General features: G+C 49.7%; 1 protein-coding gene across 4 annotated transcripts in view; it reads right to left on the bottom strand.

Moving 5' to 3' along the window:
- Positions 1 to 18,760, bottom strand: part of grik2 (glutamate receptor, ionotropic, kainate 2) — a 255,945-nt gene that overhangs the window by 110,296 nt on the left and 126,889 nt on the right. For all 4 annotated transcript variants that reach the window (XM_030101914.1, XM_030101916.1, XM_030101917.1 and 1 more), the window contains one exon: positions 4,161 to 4,304. In XM_030101914.1, coding sequence (XP_029957774.1) covers positions 4,161 to 4,304 — 144 coding nt within the window. The remainder of the gene's footprint in view (positions 1 to 4,160; positions 4,305 to 18,760) is intronic.

Raw genomic sequence — 18,760 nt, 5'->3', positions numbered from 1 at the left:
CGGCTGGAAGCCGGGGACTTCGGGGCCTATCTTTAGTCGGATGAGTGGGAGTCGCAGATCTGAAAGTTACTCACTCCGCCGCTCCGAAGCATTTGTCATAGCGCTTTGACTCAGTGTCTGAGTGCCTCTCCATTGACAGCAGCGCTGTTCAGACACCAGGATGTGCTACTCCACTGCAGATTATCATGAATTAGGATTAGTGTATCAGGAGGGAGCGACTGTCACACCAACCTGCAGGTCGGGTCGGACTGCTCAGGGACATATCCAGAGGAAAACCTGCCTCTGCTCCTCCACACAGGCTGAACATCTCGTCACTAGGAGCCCATGGCGTTGTTCTGAGGGGAAATGTGCAGTTGTGTTTGTGTGTGTGTGTGTGTGTGTGTGTGTGTGTGTGTGTGTGTGCCTTTCAGCAGCCGTGGGTTGCAGGGCGAGCGCGCCGCTCTGCTTGGCTGGTGATCCAGCTCAGACTGCCGTCCTCAGGACAATTCTCCATGAACACTGAAGGTCATTCTTCTGGGAAAAAAAAAAAGCTTTTTTCTCGCCCCAGAGGAGGAAAACTCTGAGCACAGCGTCTCACCGGGCGGCGGTTTGCCGCTGCAGGCAGACTAATCTCTCGCTGCACTTTTAAACCAGACCTTTCTGCTCTGCATGGGTGTCATATCATCTCTCCTTTGTGCTCGGATTAAAAAAAAAGGAAAAAGGGCATGTCAGAGAAAAAGCCTGGTTCCAGATGACGATGTTGGGAGAAGCGGGATGTAAAAGCAGGAACATGAAGCTCAGCATCCCGCCGTATCACAGGCTCAGGGTGACCTTGACTTGAGAGCGGCTGACTTCACTCCGGCAAGTCACGATAAATTCAGCACACTGGCTTTTTTGTGTTTATTTTCTTTTTTCCTTTGTTTCCTGTAGCCGACGGCGTAACCCCTGAAAAGCAATTGTTGGATGCACACAGCTGAGCGACCCCGCGGTTCAAGTGCTGAGGAGCGAGAGGCGCGAGCCGCCGCAGAGCTCCTGATCAAAGCTGAGAGCAATGAATGGCTAATGCACGGCGGCGAGCCACGCAGCTCGCCTCCGGAGCTTCACACCACCCGGGTCTGCTCAGAGGGGCTGATGGGAACTGGAATCTGACGAACTCATCTCAACTGAGTTTCCTAAACATATTTTTGCTTTTTTTTTTTCAAGATTTAAATAAATGCGGCTGTATGTAAAGACAGAAACAGGCAAAAGCAACAATAGAATGAAAACAAGAGTTATGGTTTGGAGTTGTGCTTGAATAGAAAGAGGAGGAGGAGGAGGAGGAGGAGGAGGAGGAGGAGGAAGAGGAGGAGGAGGAGGAGGAGGAGGAGGAGGAGGAGGAAGAGGAGGAGGAGGAGGAAGAGAGAGGAGGAGGAGGAGGAGGAGGAGGAGGAGGAAGAGGAAGAGGAGGAGGAGGAGGAAGAGGAAGAGGAGGAGGAGGAGGAGGAGGAGCACGGGGTGGATGGATGGTCAGCTGTTGAAGCCACATCATATGTCCGACTTTATTTCACTGTGTTTTCCCTTCAGTTTTATTGAGCTTTCTGACATCAAATTTATTCTCCCCGCAATTTTTAAAAAAATTCTTCTTTCTTTTTTTTAATCATTTATACACTTTATTGGTGAACGTATTTGTTCAGATCTCCACGTCGCTGATTTCAGGTATTCCAGTCGCTTCCAGGGCCACAGGTGTATAAAAAGCAACAGACGCCATGAGATCTTCAGGCTAACTCCAGAACAGCGGGTCGAGCTTCATGGAGGGTTTTCAGCTGCGTCAAGCAGAACGTCAGGATTTTAGTCCTACACAGAGTCCAGACCTTAACCTGACAGAACAGAGACTGGAGCCAGGTCTGCTCCTCCCACATCAGGGTCTGGCCTCACTAATGGCCCGAAATTCCCATGAACACACTCCTAAAGCCTGCGGAAACCCTTCCTTCAGGAGAAGGCAGGCGAGAGAATGCTTTCTGGAACACAGTGTCTGTGCACATTGTCCTGCTCTGAATTATTATTATTATTTTCTAAAATTTCATTTAAACTCTTCGGATTGATGTTTTTTCTTCATAGGTGTACTGAACGAGAGACTGGCTGCTTTTAGTTCCACAGCAAAGCTCACAAAGCAACACAATGAAAGTTTTATCAGAGGAACTCGGCGCCAGCCGATACGAATGTGAAGAGGAGTCACAGCAGCAGGAATTCTCACAGTGAGGAGCGGCTCTGAAAGCTATAACATCGAGTCTATAATATCTGAGGTCTGCTCACAGCTCTAAGGTGTGTTTGGCAGACATCTACACTTGGACTGGAAACGGACTACTTTCCTCGTCTTTTTGTTTGTTGTAAACGTTCACACGTCCATAAATGGACACACTGAGGTCCTGTTAAAAATGCTGCAAAGTGAAAACAGCGAACTTCTGTTTCATTTGGGCTTTTTGTGTTGCAGTCACTGAGAAAACACTTTTTCCACGGCCACTGGTCTTCATCTCTGGCTGAAATAGAAAACTGAAAACGGCTTTTCTTCACGACGAGACACTGACAACACGAATAAGGTCAGATCCCAGAGTAATGGCTCTGTACATTTACCACACTGTCGTCTGCATAAGTGCAGACACACTGTGTTTACATGCTCACTTTCATGTTGATCAGATTGATTTTTTTTTCTGATTAGAGGATCTGATCGGCTTCTTTACATGAACAATCAATAAAGTAATCTGGAGATTGTGCCATTTTATATCTGCCAGGAGGAGACTCTATTAAGTTCAGTTGATCAATCCCATGATGCTCTGCACTGGGATGTTTACAAGTTGTGACTTGCACACACAATTCCAGAGCTGGCTTCATCAGAGGGGCTCCTCCTATGGGACGCTTATCGTGGGGATCTTACCACCCCTTCTGATAAGATCAGAATTTCAATTGAATGGGGAAAATATGATTGGATTAAATTATTTAAATGGCACTAGTGAAATCTGATTGACATTACTGAGATTAAGTTTGGTCCATGTAACCCACCTAGTGAAAGACTGTTTCAAGGTGCTCCAGTGTGTTTCTCCTGCTCTTCTCTGTGTTCATACATGTGGGTGGTTGAACTGCAAACAACACAGCAGCAACCAGCAGCCTCACGTGCAAACTGCACCTTTTTTCCTGGTTTTCTGCCATTTCCTTGTGGACAGCTGCCATTTGTAAAACGCTGCTGAACATGAAACCTCTCTGGCCGGTCAGGGTTGTGAATGCACGGCTAGAGGTCAGATCAGGCTTCAGCCGTGCTCCTGTAAGGCTGCTGAAAGCTCAGGACACATGATGAGACCCGCTCCGTGTAGAGTTCACCGCCGCCCCTCAAGTGTTCCCACTGACTGCTCTGAGCCGAAGCCATTCAGCTCCTAACTGCTGGCATCCTCCTGCGCGACTCTATAGGCTTAGAGAGCTTCCAGTCGGAGCACAAAAAGCAAGCAGCCCCCCGAAAAGCAGCAGATGGAAAGAAGAGAGGAAGTGATGGGAGGGCCGGGATGAAGAGATGAGATTTGCATGGTGAAAAAAAAAAAAAAAAAAAACTCTGCGCTTAATATAAATACATCCAAATCTGTGTGGTTCAATCTGGGCTTGTCAGCTCGCTCACTCTCTGTGCACTTTAATTCTGAGCAGTCTTCCCATGATCTCTGCAAACTAAAGGGGACTAGAGGGTTTGAGAGCCCTAAATATAGGTTTCCTAATCCCCGGGCCCTCTCCGCACGCAGAGCGCTGTGGATTAGATGCTGCGGCTTCGGCGACGCTGCGAACCGGAGGGCAATTACCCAAAATGTAGCTAATGCTGTGTTTTCTTGTTTCTGCATGGGTGATTACTGCTGAAACACAAAGAGGAGGCTCAAGATGGCCACCCCTCTCTCTCGGGGGGAGTTCATATGTACATAGGCTGGAAAAATGATTTCCATATAAATAAATACACTGATAAATCATTCCGATTTATTCACAGTCCCCCGTCAGCGCAGCTGCATCGGCCTGATTTACATTCTGCTCTGCCGTCCTCCCTGGGAGCATGTGTTTTCTGTGTGGAGGAGGGTCGCCGGGACGGGTGTGTGTGTGTGTGTGTGTGTGTGTGTGTGTGTGTGTGTGTGTGTGTGTGTGTGGTGGGGTGTAGCAGCAGGTACACATGCGTCTACCTCTTTGATGAGGGCCATGAAGCGGTTCCCGAAGCGCCAGGGCTTGTGTCGGTTGCACTGCAATGAGCTGACGGTGATCTGCTGAGACTGCTGCACAGCCACGGCCACCACGTGCACGGCATCGTACATCAGCGCGGCGTCCGTCTGCAACGGGGAATCCACAAAAAGAAAGAGAGACAGAGGCTGGGTGAGGAAACAGCAGGGCATTAGCATGGAGCGCGGCGCGGCAGACGAGCGCCGCCCGACAGCGCGGATCTGTGCACAATCAGAGAAATATCAATTATCCTGATGGCTGAATCAGAGCCGGATGTATGGAGCTGCATCTTTCATGCTACAGACACCAGCAGGAATACCTGATGACGCTCCTGAGGACAGATTAGGCTGTGTTTAAAAGTATGAATGTGAAAAATGAAGACTGGTAATGTGTCTGCAGACTCCTGGAAGCTGAGTGAGACGCTGGTCCGGCTGTGTTTTTTACTTTACAGACGATACCATGCAGAGCAGCAGCTGAAAAAGCTTTTCCACTGCGGTGGAATAGAGGTGTGAACACTTCACTCTCATCAAATAACTAAATAAAAAGTGAAGTTCTTTCATTACTGGGCGATTGAAATTCTTTATAATCAGAGAGCAGCGATTCTTCAGAAAGCCTCCAGCCGAGCCGAGCGGGGATCGAGCCGGGGAGATTAGATTCCTTAATAACCAGGCTTCATCTTATCTTAAAGAGCTGTTAGTCCAGCACAAGACTTTGTTCTCCGAGCCGCTCAGTGGAGCTTCTTTCCCCGAGTCTGGAGGCTGAACTTCCAGCGATGGGTGAACCAGCTCCAGGTTCACTTCAGGAGAGCTCCAGCTGTGCACCGAGGAGCTCAGACCATTTCCCAGCAGCCAGCATGCTGATAACCACTCAACTTCCACTGATCGCATGAAACTGTAATACAAAATGAAGCTATAATACAAAAACACTGGTGACGATGTTCAACTCAAAACAGGAACCAACCAAGTGGGTCCAAAACAGACAGGCTTTCAATTTCTCAAGTTTCTCTTACAAAAAAAAAGAAAAAAAGATTCCCATTCAGTCATTTAAAACTAAATAAAAAAAAAATGGATGAGTCATTCAAAAATGTACTTTCCAACATACTTCAACACAAACACATCAAAGTGACGTGACTGACGAGTTATTCATCTGCCTTCAACTTTTTCCCACTTTTCTCGTGTGATAAATGATTCAGATCAAGAGTCTTCAATCACAGCAGGTCATCCCAACACAGAGGATTACAAACATAAAGGTAAAGAAACTCAAAGAATTTATGAAAGAAATAAACTTCACCAAGTCAGTACAGTTAAACACACTTTAGAAATAAAGTAGAAATGACTCACGTCCGTTCTCTGCTCAGAACGAGTCTGCTTTGAGTCTAATCAGAGGAAATACATCAGGGAAGCCTAAAGGCGGCATGTCTGCCAAACGGCAGCAGTTTGTCTCTGATGAGGAGAAAACGACATCTGATCGGTACCTTAACATGCAGACGACAGAGACAGGAGGCGCTTCAGCACGTTTATCTCCATACGTACAGGAACGAACACTCAAGGGTGAAAAGCTAGCAGACGCTATCTTCTTCTGGTGTGGGAGAAGACATTCTCACCGGTGCTGAGTTTCATAAACTGACAAATAGAATTTTAAAACAAAGCCTCACGTCTGTCCCGGTAATGATTCCCTTCAGTGTGAAAAAGGCAGACGTCACACATGTGGACGCTGCTCAATTAACAAGAAGCACTGAAGCGAAATAACACGTCCCATCCTGCCCGGGATGAAAAGACGGCAGCATATTGATCTGACCACCGGGGGCGCTGTGGAGGTGGATCACTGCACAGATGCAGAAATGTGTCGACACCAAAGATCCCCTCTGGAATTTGACAAGTTATTCTCATGATAACATGAAGTAGTTTATATATTTGTGAGTTCTGGCTTCATGTTTCCTGTCTTTAAAGATGGAAGTGGTGCCATAAGACTCCGCTGTGGTCTGGAAGCTGTAAACTGAACTGAGGTATGATCTTATTGAATGTGCAGTTCTTTTATTGAGATTTCAGGTTTGCTTGTAAAAATAATAATAGTTCAATGAAAGTGAGCTTCTTATTGCTATATTAATGCGTCGTTGGGCTGCATGTGGCCTGATTCAGAGCGTTTGCTTGAAAGTGGAGTGTCGACAAGAGCGTGCAAAACACTGGGAGTTATTAATGCCAGTGGATTACTGTTCAGCACAGAATGAGACTCCAGTGTCAGTAAACATTTGTGCTTTTTTTAGGATTGTAAATCTTCAACATATTTTGGAAAAGCAGTAAATGGTGAAAGACATTTCTTCAGCTGGCCCCTCGTGACTTTGATCAGTTAACTTTAAAATGCCTTCAGCAGCTGTTTAGTGACAGATCGCCTCACATGCTGCAGAATTCCTTTGTTTTACCAGCTTCAGATTTTCCCAGTAACTGTACGATATCGTTCTTTGTTTGGTGATTCCATGGGAAGAAGTGATTGAGATGCTTCTCATGTAAACACAATGCAAAGAAAACCCAGAGAAACGATATCAGTGTGGAGTCAAACCGCTCTTCCCCCTGACAGGTGATAGCAGCGCAAACCGCTGCAGCCGCGCCGTCGCCACAGCGCATTAACACAGGCTCCTTTTTCATCCACATTTCTGTGGAAAGCTTGAAGCATTTCCATCAGATAATTTGTTCACCTATTGTAACTTTTAGGGCCCTTAATAGCCGGAGAGCACATTTCTGCATGTTAATCCCCCGGGACAGCCCACCCTCCATAAAACTGTGATTTAACAGCGCGCACGTCCAACCGCGCCGCTCATTTGCAAAACAAAGGGCGGCCGCCAGCTCTTAAAAGCCTCTCAGAAAGACATAATGCATGTAAAAATATGTGCGTGCAGCGCGGTGAAGTATGTGTCGGATATAATGGCTCGCTCTCCGCTCGGTAAATCCACGCGCACGGCGCCGGACGCCGGTGTGTCTCCAGCCTCGGAACCTGGAGCGGCGGGGCGGTGGAGCGCCGTGCAGGCCGACGCGTTTCCCTCCAGGCCGGCTGGTAAAATGTTCAGTCCGGGTGTGTGTGTGTGTGTGTGTGTGTTGGTGTGTGGGAGCGGTGGTGGCGGCTGCAAACGGGAGGGCTATCAGAGAAGTGCCAGTCATCCACGCTCCACCAAAGAAGCCTAATTCTGCAGTTCCTCCCAAAAAAAAAAAAAAAAAAAAAAAAAAATCGAATTAGTGTTTGTCTCGCTTGATTGAAAAGCAATCAAAACAGCCCTCCACAGTTGTTGCATGGAAATCAGGCCCTGGGGTGCTTGAGAAAGCTTTGTCCTGCCGGAAAGAAACACTCCCGAACCTGTCATTTCTCCCCATTTCAGTCCTGATTGAGCATCGGCAACGTGGCAGCTTAACACGCCACTGTGGCTCTGCTGTGAGCGAGTGTGTGTGTGAGTGTGTGTGTGTGTAAACTGGGAGATATCCAGAGATGTTTCCGAATCAATCACAGTCAATGAGCTCTCCTTCCAGGAATGTGGAGCGCGGTTCGGCGCGAGCCCGGGGGAGTGTGAGGTATTAATAATCTGTGTTAGGAGAAGGTGTTGAAGCAAAAGGGAGTGTGAATTTATTGCTATGTGGGTGTCAAAACCAGGCAGTGGAGCCTGCGTGCGGGGAGGGGGATTACACCAATATGTGGGATTGTGTAGCGGATAAAGGTGTCAAACAATGGTGACATGAAGGATGTGATCGAGACTGGCTGGCGGCGGCGTTCTGGTCTCTCTCGCCAGGGTCGGACCGCTTGTTCTACTGATCCCGGAGGATCTCTGGCTGTCAGGGATCCGTGTGCTCAACATGCCCGTGTCTTTGTTTTCACCTTATTGTCACAATGACCAGAGACAAGCTGACAGCAGGGAGAGAATCCAAGAGGTGGGTGAGACACAGAACCACCTCTGCTGAACGTTTGCATCCAGGAAGACATTTAAATCTACGTGTTATCGAAAATATCGACTCTCGCTGGGAGGGACTTTGGATTTCGGTATTTACAAAAACATATTTCGCTCTGCGTTTTTTTAAAAATTCGTCTTTGTTCCCACAAACCAGCATGACAAGCCTGTTAGACGTGCAGTGAGCAGGACAGGCCAGCAGGGGGCGGTGTGACCAGAAGCACAAAGCCAGCCCAGCCAATCAGAACCCCGGAAAACAGCAACACATTACACACATTACGCTAGCACCACTAAAGCTAGCGCCAACACGCTAAAGCTAATATGCTAGCGCTGTTAGCAATGCTGTGATGCTAATCATGTTTACATGTTATTATTAATGAGAGTATTCTGGATGTTTTCAGTTTCACAGATTGAACCACGTGAGCTTCACAGCAGCCTGCCGGAGCTGTTTGGGGATCAGCTTAGCCTGTTGGATCGTTAGCTTCAGCAGCTAGTGTGACCTTTCACTGCTGTTGGTTGTGTCACCGGGACCTGACACTGGGTTCGAACCCTGGACAAGAGTCCAGAAGTCAAAAGCACAAAAACCGAAAAGAAAAAAAAAATAAAAAAAAAATATATATATATATATATATACAGAGAGAGAGAGACAGAGAGAGAGAGAGAGAGAGAGAGATGGAAGGAGAAGAAAGAAAAGAGGGGAAAGAAAAACAGACAAAACAGGACCAGGAAACAACCGAGGTGTGGCCACCGGTCCTCTCTGGAGTTTTACACTGAATGTGATTGGTTCCTTTGCATCTGGGGGCGGGGCTTAGCCAAAGGTCAATTTGGAGCTCAGAGCTTTGCTCGAGGACACTCTGGCATGTCGACGGGTGGAGATGGAGAACTGAACCTGCAACCGAGCGATGGAGAGACAACTGGTCCTCCAGCGGAGCGGCGGTCGCCCCCGCAGGTCTTTTAATAGCAGCATGAAGGCAGAACCTGGACGGAACCCGGCAGAGGGAGAACATCCTGCAAACAAGAGAACCCGGCGGGCATCGCACCGGCGGGCGGCGCCCCGGCCGGCGGCGCCCCGGCCGGCGGCGCTCCGGCCGGCGGCGCTCAGCAGTGTTTGAACGTATTAAATCCACACAGAGACGGCGAGGCTGAAGCCTTTCAGTCAAAGTTCTACAAAGTCTTTCATGAATTAAATATGGCGTTAATTAAAAGAGGCGGCGTTAATGTATTCAGCGGGGGAGCGGGGGCCTGCTGGAGGAGTTCTGGCAGCCCAGGTCTGCCTTCTCCCCGGTGCGAGCCTCACAAGTACCCGTCAGGCAGACTCGCACATGATTTAGCAACACCGGCACTTCACTCTATAAACATCTCATTAAAATCAATTATGTCACTCCTGAATGAAATTAAAGCTAAACGCTTTAAAAGCTGCTTTTCCCTTGTGTCAGCCAATATGAGCATTACCCCTGACGCCGTCTGTTTTTCCACCTCATTCTCTCGCTCGCCCGCTCGCTCGCTCGCTCGCTCTCACGGAGAGTGGGAGAGAGAGATTTATTAAATCTCCTGAGCTCAGATTGATTTCAAGACTTCTATGAATTGTTAAAGTGCCCAGACCTGACTTGAAGACTGCAGAGGTCCCTCCTCCCTCCACCCTCCACCTCCACCCTCCTCCCTCCACCCATCCAGCTCATCAGCATCGCCATGGAAACAAAGTGGCACGGCCAGCCTCTCGGCAGCCCGGGGCTCGGAGGGTTCTTGTTTCTTGGTGAATACACACATGAAGCAGGGCTGAGTGGAGAGCCAGGCTCCTCGCCGTCCTCTGAGGTCTGATTCCGCCCCGGCGCCGTCAATACCAACGAGCCAGCATCAGGAATGAGCGGCGGCCTGGACCGGGCTCGACACGAAGCTCGGAACAGGAGCATTTTCTCTCTTTAGCGCCGCCATCATGGTTAAAACATAATTTACGTCCACTGCCAAATCCCGACCGAGCTCTTCTGGATTTACTGCCAGGTGTATCATGTTAGAACCCTGACTGGTGCTGCAGGACGTGTGGCCAATGAGCACATCCCAAAGGCTGAAAAACGAGCGTTCTGATTGGACGAGGCGGCCGTGACGTAGTGACGTCTCCAGGAAGTAAACAGCGTTTTTCTCGGACCTTCCTGCTCTTTCCTCTTTCCAAGGCCAGGTGATTCTTCCATTAAGTCCCCCGGCTCGGGGAAACGTCCAGAACAGGGTCCAGGCTCAGCAGAGCCGGTGTGTGTTCTGAACGAAGCCGGACTCCAGACCGCTTGATAAACTCACGGTTTCTTGAAGCAGGCGGATTTTCAGCCACGATCAAGCTCTTGAAGGTGTTTTAACTGTGTCAGATCTCAGGTCTGAAATTCCACTTTTAGAAGAGCCCACTGCTTTAGCTGCAGGCTGGATGATGGAGAAAACCATCACTCTGGTACTTTTCAGAAAGATAACTGCTGTGAAGGCTTGAAGTGAGACCGTTCTTTCCAGAGATTGCATAATGACATGTAATTACTGGCACTCTGTGTCCGCAATGTTCCTGTTCCTGCGAAAAAAAATAAAAATAAAAATACAAGCCATGATATTTCCCTGAGATGGGAGTGGTCAGCTCTGGTCAGATCAGCATCCAGGGACAGGATATGTACGTAACATTCTGGAGCAGGAGCTCAGAGGAGGCGGGACAAGACACGACCTCCTCCTATCATATCAGTTTTTGCAGATTTGTTAATGAATCCACATGAGAAACAGTAGAATTCGGTCTAGAGAGCGAGCGGCGGACTGTCTTCGTCTTCTGCATGACGGCCGCCGAGAGAGCCGAAGCAAACAGACAGAGGTCGACGTCCACGCCTCCACGGGGCGACGGTGACGGATCTATCCTGAAGTTCCCCTCTGCAGAGCCGGACCGGAGGCCGGGGCGGGCACGGGGAGTCCAGGGGGGCGGGGGGCGCCGGAGCGCTGCTTTTATGGTCGATTCCTAAAGCACTGAAGGATGGCGGCGGCCGCGGCTCCGCTAGTCACGCAGAAAGCGCCGGTCACGCCGCTCTGGCTGCTTTGATTGAAACATAAACACCTGGAGAGATGAAGGCGCAGGAGGGGAGGAGTGTGTGTGTGTGTGTGTGTGTGTGTGTGTGTGTGTGTGTGTGTGTGTGTGTGTGTGTGTGTGTGTGTGGGAGGGAGCTTTAACACTCGACCTGAAGCGGCTCGGAACCCCCTCCCTCCTCCTCCTCCTCTCAGCTCCTTGCAGGGATTAAAAATTGAGCGTGTTTTGTACTCTTTTGGAATCTCTCCCAGCCTTAGTCATGACTGGGTCACTCGCCGCCACCAGCCATTCTGCTATTCTCAGCACCCAACACACACGCTGCACTGATATGTCATGAATTATTTCATCCAGAACATGCTGCTACATTCTCCATGTCAGGAGGGGAGGGGCGAGAGAGGGAGAGAGTGGGAGAGAGAGCAGGTTACCTGGAAACATGGACATCAGCAGCTCTTTCACCACAAATAACGTGAAATCAGAAGTTAATCATTCACAGTGGTGAAGGGATGCAGTGTGTGTCAGACTGATCTCAGATCAGATGAGATACAACCTCATCCAGCACACACAGCTCTGTTTAAAGACAAAAATGAAAAGGTGTGTGTGTGTGTATTCACAATGTGACCAAAGAGAGTTAAAGCTGATCGATCCAAATTAACTATAGTAAAAGCACTTAAAGGAGGGGGATTACATGTTTTTTAGCCCTTCAGTATCAATCTACAGCACACTCAAGCAACAGCTTTGCCCAAAGTTGGATGGTGAAAGCTGCATGTGTCAAAAACAACTTAAATCAAATGTTCCTCTGCATCAGGCTGCCTCAAACCACTGGAAATGAGTCCCTGTCTCTTTAAGAAGCTCCTCAGCTTAGAGACACGCCCCCCTCAGAGCGTGTATTCAGGGGCGGGGGAGCGCGAGCTGTGCAGGAGGAGCTGCGCAGACTATGTCAGAGCTGGGGCGGAGCTGTGCATTATGGGTGGAGCTGTGCATTATGGGTGGGGCTGTGCATTATGGGTGGAGCTGTGCCTTATGGGTGGGGCTGTGCATTATGGGTGGAGCTGTGCATTATGGGTGGGGCTGTGCATTATGGGGGGAGCTGTGCATTACGGGCAGAGCTGTGCATTATGGACGGGGCTGCGCATTATGGGCGGGGCTGTGCATTATGGGCGGAGCTGTGCATGAGCTCTCAACATGGCTGCCAGGGGGAGATTCAGGGATTGCTCTAATATGTGTGAATGGTTCAGGAAGCAACTCCACCCGTCTTTTTGAAGGGGAAATGACACTAAAGCTCAAAAAAGTGGATTTTGTATAATACCCCTCCTTTAAGTAATCTTTTTAAACCTTGGCTAAAAAAACCAATATACTTTCATTTATCAATAAAATCAAAGTTAGAATATCTTTTTCCAATGTACTTCATGTGGAGCAGCCAGAGATTTAATGACAGCTAACAACGTTATCCTTTCAGTTAATGTAAATCCGGTAACGCTGCTATAATGCTGGTCGGGCTGAGGACGGCCTGGACGGACGCCAAAACAGAATCACACTCACCTTCCAGTGTTTTCACACGGAACAAAGTTCCTGTTTCACAACAACACGACTCTCGTGTGTTTAATTAGAGCGGGAACGCCCGCGTGGACGGGAGCGAGCGCCACGTGCGCAAAACGCCGGGAGTTCAGCCGCGGGTCGCTCTTTAATGAGCGCCGGCTTCTCCTGTCGGACCCCGGGACCCCGGCCGCTGCCCCCGCCCGACCCGGGTGGGGAGCGAGCCCCAGCACCTGCAGAGCTCCGCACGGCTGCACCGCCGTCGCCCTGCACGACTGCAGGGTGTGTGTGTGTGTGTGTGTGTGTGTGTGTGTGTGTGTGTGTGTGTGTGTGTGTGTGTGTGTGTGTGTGTGTGTGTGATCCGTATTGACGAGCTGCTCCTCTGAAGGGCCTGCTGCCCTCAGATGTTGGGTTTTCTCGTTAGAAGTGTTTTCTGGGATGAGCTGCAGGTAGACGCTCCCGGTTCTTCTCTCTTTCATCGTCTTCATTAGCCGTGATCGATGCCGGGAATCGATCACTGTTACTTCTCTAAGAGTTGCGGAGCAGCCCGCCTCGGTCGAGCCGTCCGCTCGCCGTCCAGCTCCTCCTCCTCCTCAAACACGCCGTCAGAGGAGGAAGCATCAGCTTCATCAAGACACTGAGAAGAGAAGAGCTCTCTCTCTGATGATATTTAATGTTCCCGTCATGAAGCAGACTCTGCTGAAACCTGGTCCGTTCAGCCGGAACCATCTGGATCAGCCAAAACCTGGATCAACTTCCACTAAACCGTCTTATTCATGTCTCAATTTTAACTCGACTGTTTATAGTCAAACTTTTTTAATTGGTGCATTACTGTAATACACTTTAAGCATATTATTATCTTTTCTAAATCATTTTTTCTTCAGTTATTTTCTTTCTTTTTCACTTTTAGCTGTTTTTACATGTTTATCTATTTTGAACAGTTTAACCTGTGTGATCTGCTGAAGCCCTTTCAGCTGTTCTGAAGCATTTAAAGTGAAATCCTCACAGCTTTAATTCCTCTCCACCTGTCAAACAGCGAGAAGTGCTGTCGTCGCTCTCTGAACGAAACCGTCTGGTTTCATTGGATTAATTCTGAGAGCTGCAGCTGGAAGCTGAACGTTCCGGAGACTCGGACTGAGGAAGCAGAGTGAGGCTGCAGCGTCCTCAGAGGCCTTCCTGGGCCCCACCGTCCTGGGCCCCACCGTCCGGGGCCTCCCTGCTCTCCCGAGCGGCGCCGGGGTGATGGAGTCTTTGTGTCTGGGCCGCACGGCGAGCAGCTGCCGCTGCACGCGTCGCACAATCAGCAGCACATCGCCGCGGCGCACACGCACTAAAATCATCTGGCACAAAGGCACTTCTGCTCATTTTAACTGCCGCAATAAACCGGAGGCAGCCCGAGAGCAATAATGCACGAGCACAGCGATAAAAGTTACCAACGAGCCGCTCCGACCGACTGAGCCCGAGCAGATGCCATAAAGAAAACAGGAAATGGAACGATTTAATCAAGCTGCCGCACTTCTTAAACCTTTCTGTCTTTCTTCTTTTCCTTTGTGCAGGTTCAGGGTTTTCTGGGAGCAGGTTCAGGTTCCAGAGGTTTCTGACCGGGGTCAGGACGACAGAGCAGAGGAACAGCCGGATCAAACAGAGACAATACTCATGAATCATGAATGACCTTTGAACTCTGGCTTTGGTGCATCTCTTAGCTTCTATTTTGACAATGAAATATGTTGGAATCATTGAACTTTAAAATCTTATATATTTCTTTTTCTTGGCTTTCATTTCTCAAAAGACGTCATTAAATTAGACCGTTACTACGTTTAACCTTCATTTATTTTTACTTTAAAGTATCTGTATCGGTTTATAAATGATGTGATGCTTGTAGGCCCTGCAGATAGACACACACTCGGTGTGTGAAGTGGCAGCCTGGTCATCTGTGCTTCTGCTTTAAAACACTCATTTATTCACAATTCATAGAACATTAGTCCCAATTAAAGCCCTCGATGGCAGCGGAGGAGTCTGAGCGCCGGTCGGAACGAGGACGTGTCAATATTTGAGCAGTCGGGCTGTGAGGGAGGAACCGGCCAAGCCCGGAGACTCCGGAGGAGAGGCGGGAACAGAAACATGGACTCCAGTGGAGAGACGCAGTCAGGAGGCCGCCGGGCCGCCGGGGTCAGGAGGACCGAGGTTTATCAGTCTGTCCATTAGGACGTCCATGTTCTCCCATGGTTAGTGTTTAGACTGGAGCATCAGCTCCAACGTTTCTGGAAGAAAACCCCACAAGTCGACCTCTCCAGCTGAGAGTTTGCATGTTCTATTCATTTATTTCCTTTTTTTGACTGAACCTGAAGATTAAAAACCTGCCTCCTCGGTATCTGCTGTGACGTCCCGGCAGCAGCAGACCCGACCCAGATCTCTGCTGCCGCTCGTCTGGATTTTATTCTGCTTTTTCATGTTCGAACCCCAAAATAAATACAGGCAGGAGGCGAAACGGATTCCCATCCCTCTCTCTCCGTCGTGAGCCGCGACTTCATTAGAGAGATGACACTGACTGTGAGCGAGCGGGCGAGCGAGCGAGGGAGAGAGAGAGAAGAAAGAGCGTGTCACTTATTCCCTCCATTAGCTTCATTAGCGCGGGAGGATGAGGCAGATTAAGACCGCAGCGGGTTGGATGCTGATGCGATTTGGCAGGGTGATCTGTTATTTCGGGCCGGGCCATTTTGGCGCCTGTGTTTGGGCTGGGCCGTAATGTGATGTGATGCCCGGGCCCCCGGGGGCCCCGCTCTGCCGCCGAGACCAGCCTCCCTGATTAAAATCTGCTCTCACCAGCCAGCGCCGGGCTGGACGCCCTCACACTCCCCACCCCCCCACGCCCAGCGCTGTGCCAGAGTTTAGGAGGCGGATCCGGGGGCCGCGGCGCTCGCCTGAGTGAAAACACACCTGAACAGCATCCAGGGAGAGAAGAACAGCTGATGTCCTCAAACTACCCAGTGTTGAAGGAAACGACCGTCGCTGTCAGGAACCGATCATTACTGGTCGGAGGCATAATGTCTCCAGATCACAGTCCCACCCGCCGTCATTACAGCCAGGCAGGAGTTGTTTTGTACCGTCAACAGGAAGTGTCTCATTCTGACAGTGAGGTTAAACTCAGGAAACCGTCCTGCTGGTGGAATCCAGACACGGTAATGGCATACTGTATACAGCGAGCGTCACCCGGCGGCTCGATACCGATTCAAGACAACCCGGCTTCAGAGACACGGGGGTAAAGATAAGGCCACTGGGTCCTGGAGCAGTCCACACTCAGGCCTGCTCCAGGTGGTCCGCAGGCGGAGCTGGATTCCACTCGGAGAGTTCGTCACCGCTGCTCGGCAGCTAAAGAGACAAGTGAAGGTGACAGAGCAGCAGCTGTCAGTCAGCGGCGCCGGAGCAGGCGAGACGAGCCGCGGGACGGCGCCGGCGAGGGGGCGGGGCGTCCCTCTCCCCGAGGAGCCTGCCTGGCTCTCCACATAACGAGACAACGCTAATGTCATTAATCGGTGCTTAAATTAATGGTGCCCGCTCTGGACGGCGTCGCATGGCGAGGGCGGTCAGGCAGCCCGCCCTGCCCGGGCGCCGTCCTGCAGCTGTCCCATAAACTCAGCAGATGTGCGGCGCTGCGGCGCCGGGCGAGGCTCGTCGGTTCAGAACTCCGAACGCTCCGCCACGCTCCTGCCTCACGGGAGTTCACCACAGAGCGTCACCGGGCTCACAGCGCCTCCCTCGTGAGGGGTCAGAGGTCAGAGGGGGAGACAGACGGCTGGGCCCGGAGCTCTGACGGAGGAGCAGCGGTCCGAGTCTCCTCAGCGAGATCGTCCTGGTTCTCTGTGAAGCGGCTTTTCCTCTCAGTCTGACGAGAGCAGAAGGTTCTATCAGCGAGAGAACGAAGGAAACAGGAGAACCTCTGTTCTCTCTCGTCTGTCCAGGAGTCGCTGCTTTCAGCTGGACTGAACTGTTTGTGTTTCAGAAAGAGCAGACGGTCTGACGGTCTGAATCCTGGATCACTGCTGCAACTCGTCATCAGGACGGGAAACGACGTTATTAAGGTCACATTAATGACGTGTCATTACTTCACTTCACACAGATTTCATTAGATTTTTAACTTTTGCATCGATTTTTTAGATCTTTTTTCTGTTTTTTGAATGGACAGTTTTTTTCCTCCTTAGAAATGCTATGAATCAGGGCTGTTTTAGCCACTGTGAGCAGTTTTAGCTAAACTGTTTATGTTTCTTTCTTTAATTTTCTTCAACAAATTGTTTTGTTTTTTCCCTTTAACTCACCTTTACTTTTCCTCTTATCGTTCCATCTTTTTCTTTCCCTGAAAAAAGCTATACCAACAAATTCAATCATTTTAGTTTAGCTGTTTTTCTTTCTGAAGTAGTTTTAGCTTCTTTGTCCTTTATTTCGCCATCCCATTCATCCTGGATGTTCTTGCCATTGTACTTGTTTTTTTTTTTTTTTTTTTTTTTGCTGTTATTATCTGGAGATAAATAAATAAAATAAAGATGAAAAGAGGACTATTATCCACAGATAGCTTCCTGAAAGCTTGAGCTTCCTGAAAGCCTCTCCAGAGGAGCTGAGGGGCCTCGTGAGGCCCCAGAGCCGCAGGTTGAGCTCCACTGAAGCTACGAATGGGAAACAATCAAACAAATAAAAGCATCTCCGCTGAGCACCCCTGCTGGAGGTCCGGTGTGAGCCGGCTGGAGCTGAGGGCGCCTCTGCTCGCTGCCCGCCGGGGGAAACGCTCTGCTGGCCTGATTCTCAGAGCCGAAGTGAAGCGGTAACAGTCTGAATCAGGCCGTTCAGAGTCACTTCAGTCCTTCAAGCTGAGTATTTTCCTTAAAAACCTCCGGAGAGAAGCTTGACCTTGACGTTGGCCTTCATCACGTATGGGTAAGCACAGACTCCCACCCTTCATCCATCAATCAATCTCACGTCCGCTCATCCTTGAACCTCCGCCGGTCGTCAGCGGCTCTCTGCACGCCGTCCACCGGCGGGCGCCAGCCTCACGTCACAGCGCATCACAGATGTCCCACACGGAGGACAGGAGGACAGGAGGACAGGAGTGTGTCTCTGAGACACGAAACCAGTGAATCTCATGAGAATACGGTGGAAATGTGACTTTCTCCAGGATGTGGGAGCATGAAGGGGTTCGTGGGTTTGATGAATCTGGTCTGGAGAGCTTGTGTAAACAAACAAAGAACAGAAAGGAAGGATCTACTCTGGTGTGTCTCCATTGTGTTGGACGCAGCAGCAGAAGACGAGGAAACGGATCAACACAAGGATTCCGCAACTGTCAGTTCATTTTGTGACAGATCGAAGCGCTGAGAGGCAGCAGGATGGAGATCACGGCGCTGCGTCTTTTCTTTCCCACTTCCACAAACCTCCGCTCTCCTGAGGACAGCGGCTCGTCTCTGCCGTCAGGAGGTCTGCCTGCTGTGGTCCAACGCTGAGTTTCACTGATTGGGAGTGAAACAGCACCTCACACACACCGACACAAATAGAAATATAGATATCACCCTTCAAGGGCTCTTATTTCTCAAAGCCTTTCTACACCATCAAGTTGCAAAGCAAACATAAAACCTTTTAGAAATAAAAGAGCAGACAGTGAAATGGGAGCAGAGAGGACTGCCTCCAGGCTCTTGTTTATTTCTGCAGCTCTGCCTGCGGCTAGGTTTCCAGATGGGTCTTTTACTTCACACAAATCTAATGTTTTCCCCCAAATCTTTCCCATGGCAACCGCTCGTGCTTTCAGCGGTGGCTGCGGCCGCCACTCCCCGGCTGCATGTAGAGAAATCTGCTAAATGAAAAGCTGTTTTGCATCGGGGAGAGAAACTGCTCAGTCAAAAGGAAAAAAGAAAAGAAAAAGAACAAAAAAATGGTGGGAAGTGAGAATGGGTGGAGAACGACAGCACTTCACCATTCAGGCTGCGGCGCCGCGGCACAATAATGTGCCTCAATAGGAGGGGAAATTGACTGTGTAAAACCGAATCATTACTGTGGTCGACTTTCCTTTGTAATGACAATATGTG

Source organism: Salarias fasciatus, chromosome 11 (genome assembly GCF_902148845.1).
Source record: "Salarias fasciatus chromosome 11, fSalaFa1.1, whole genome shotgun sequence".
In the NCBI taxonomy this organism is placed as follows: Eukaryota; Metazoa; Chordata; class Actinopteri; order Blenniiformes; family Blenniidae; genus Salarias; species Salarias fasciatus.
Note: the sequence above shows the minus strand (reverse complement) of the source record. Positions and strands in the feature narration are given on the sequence as shown.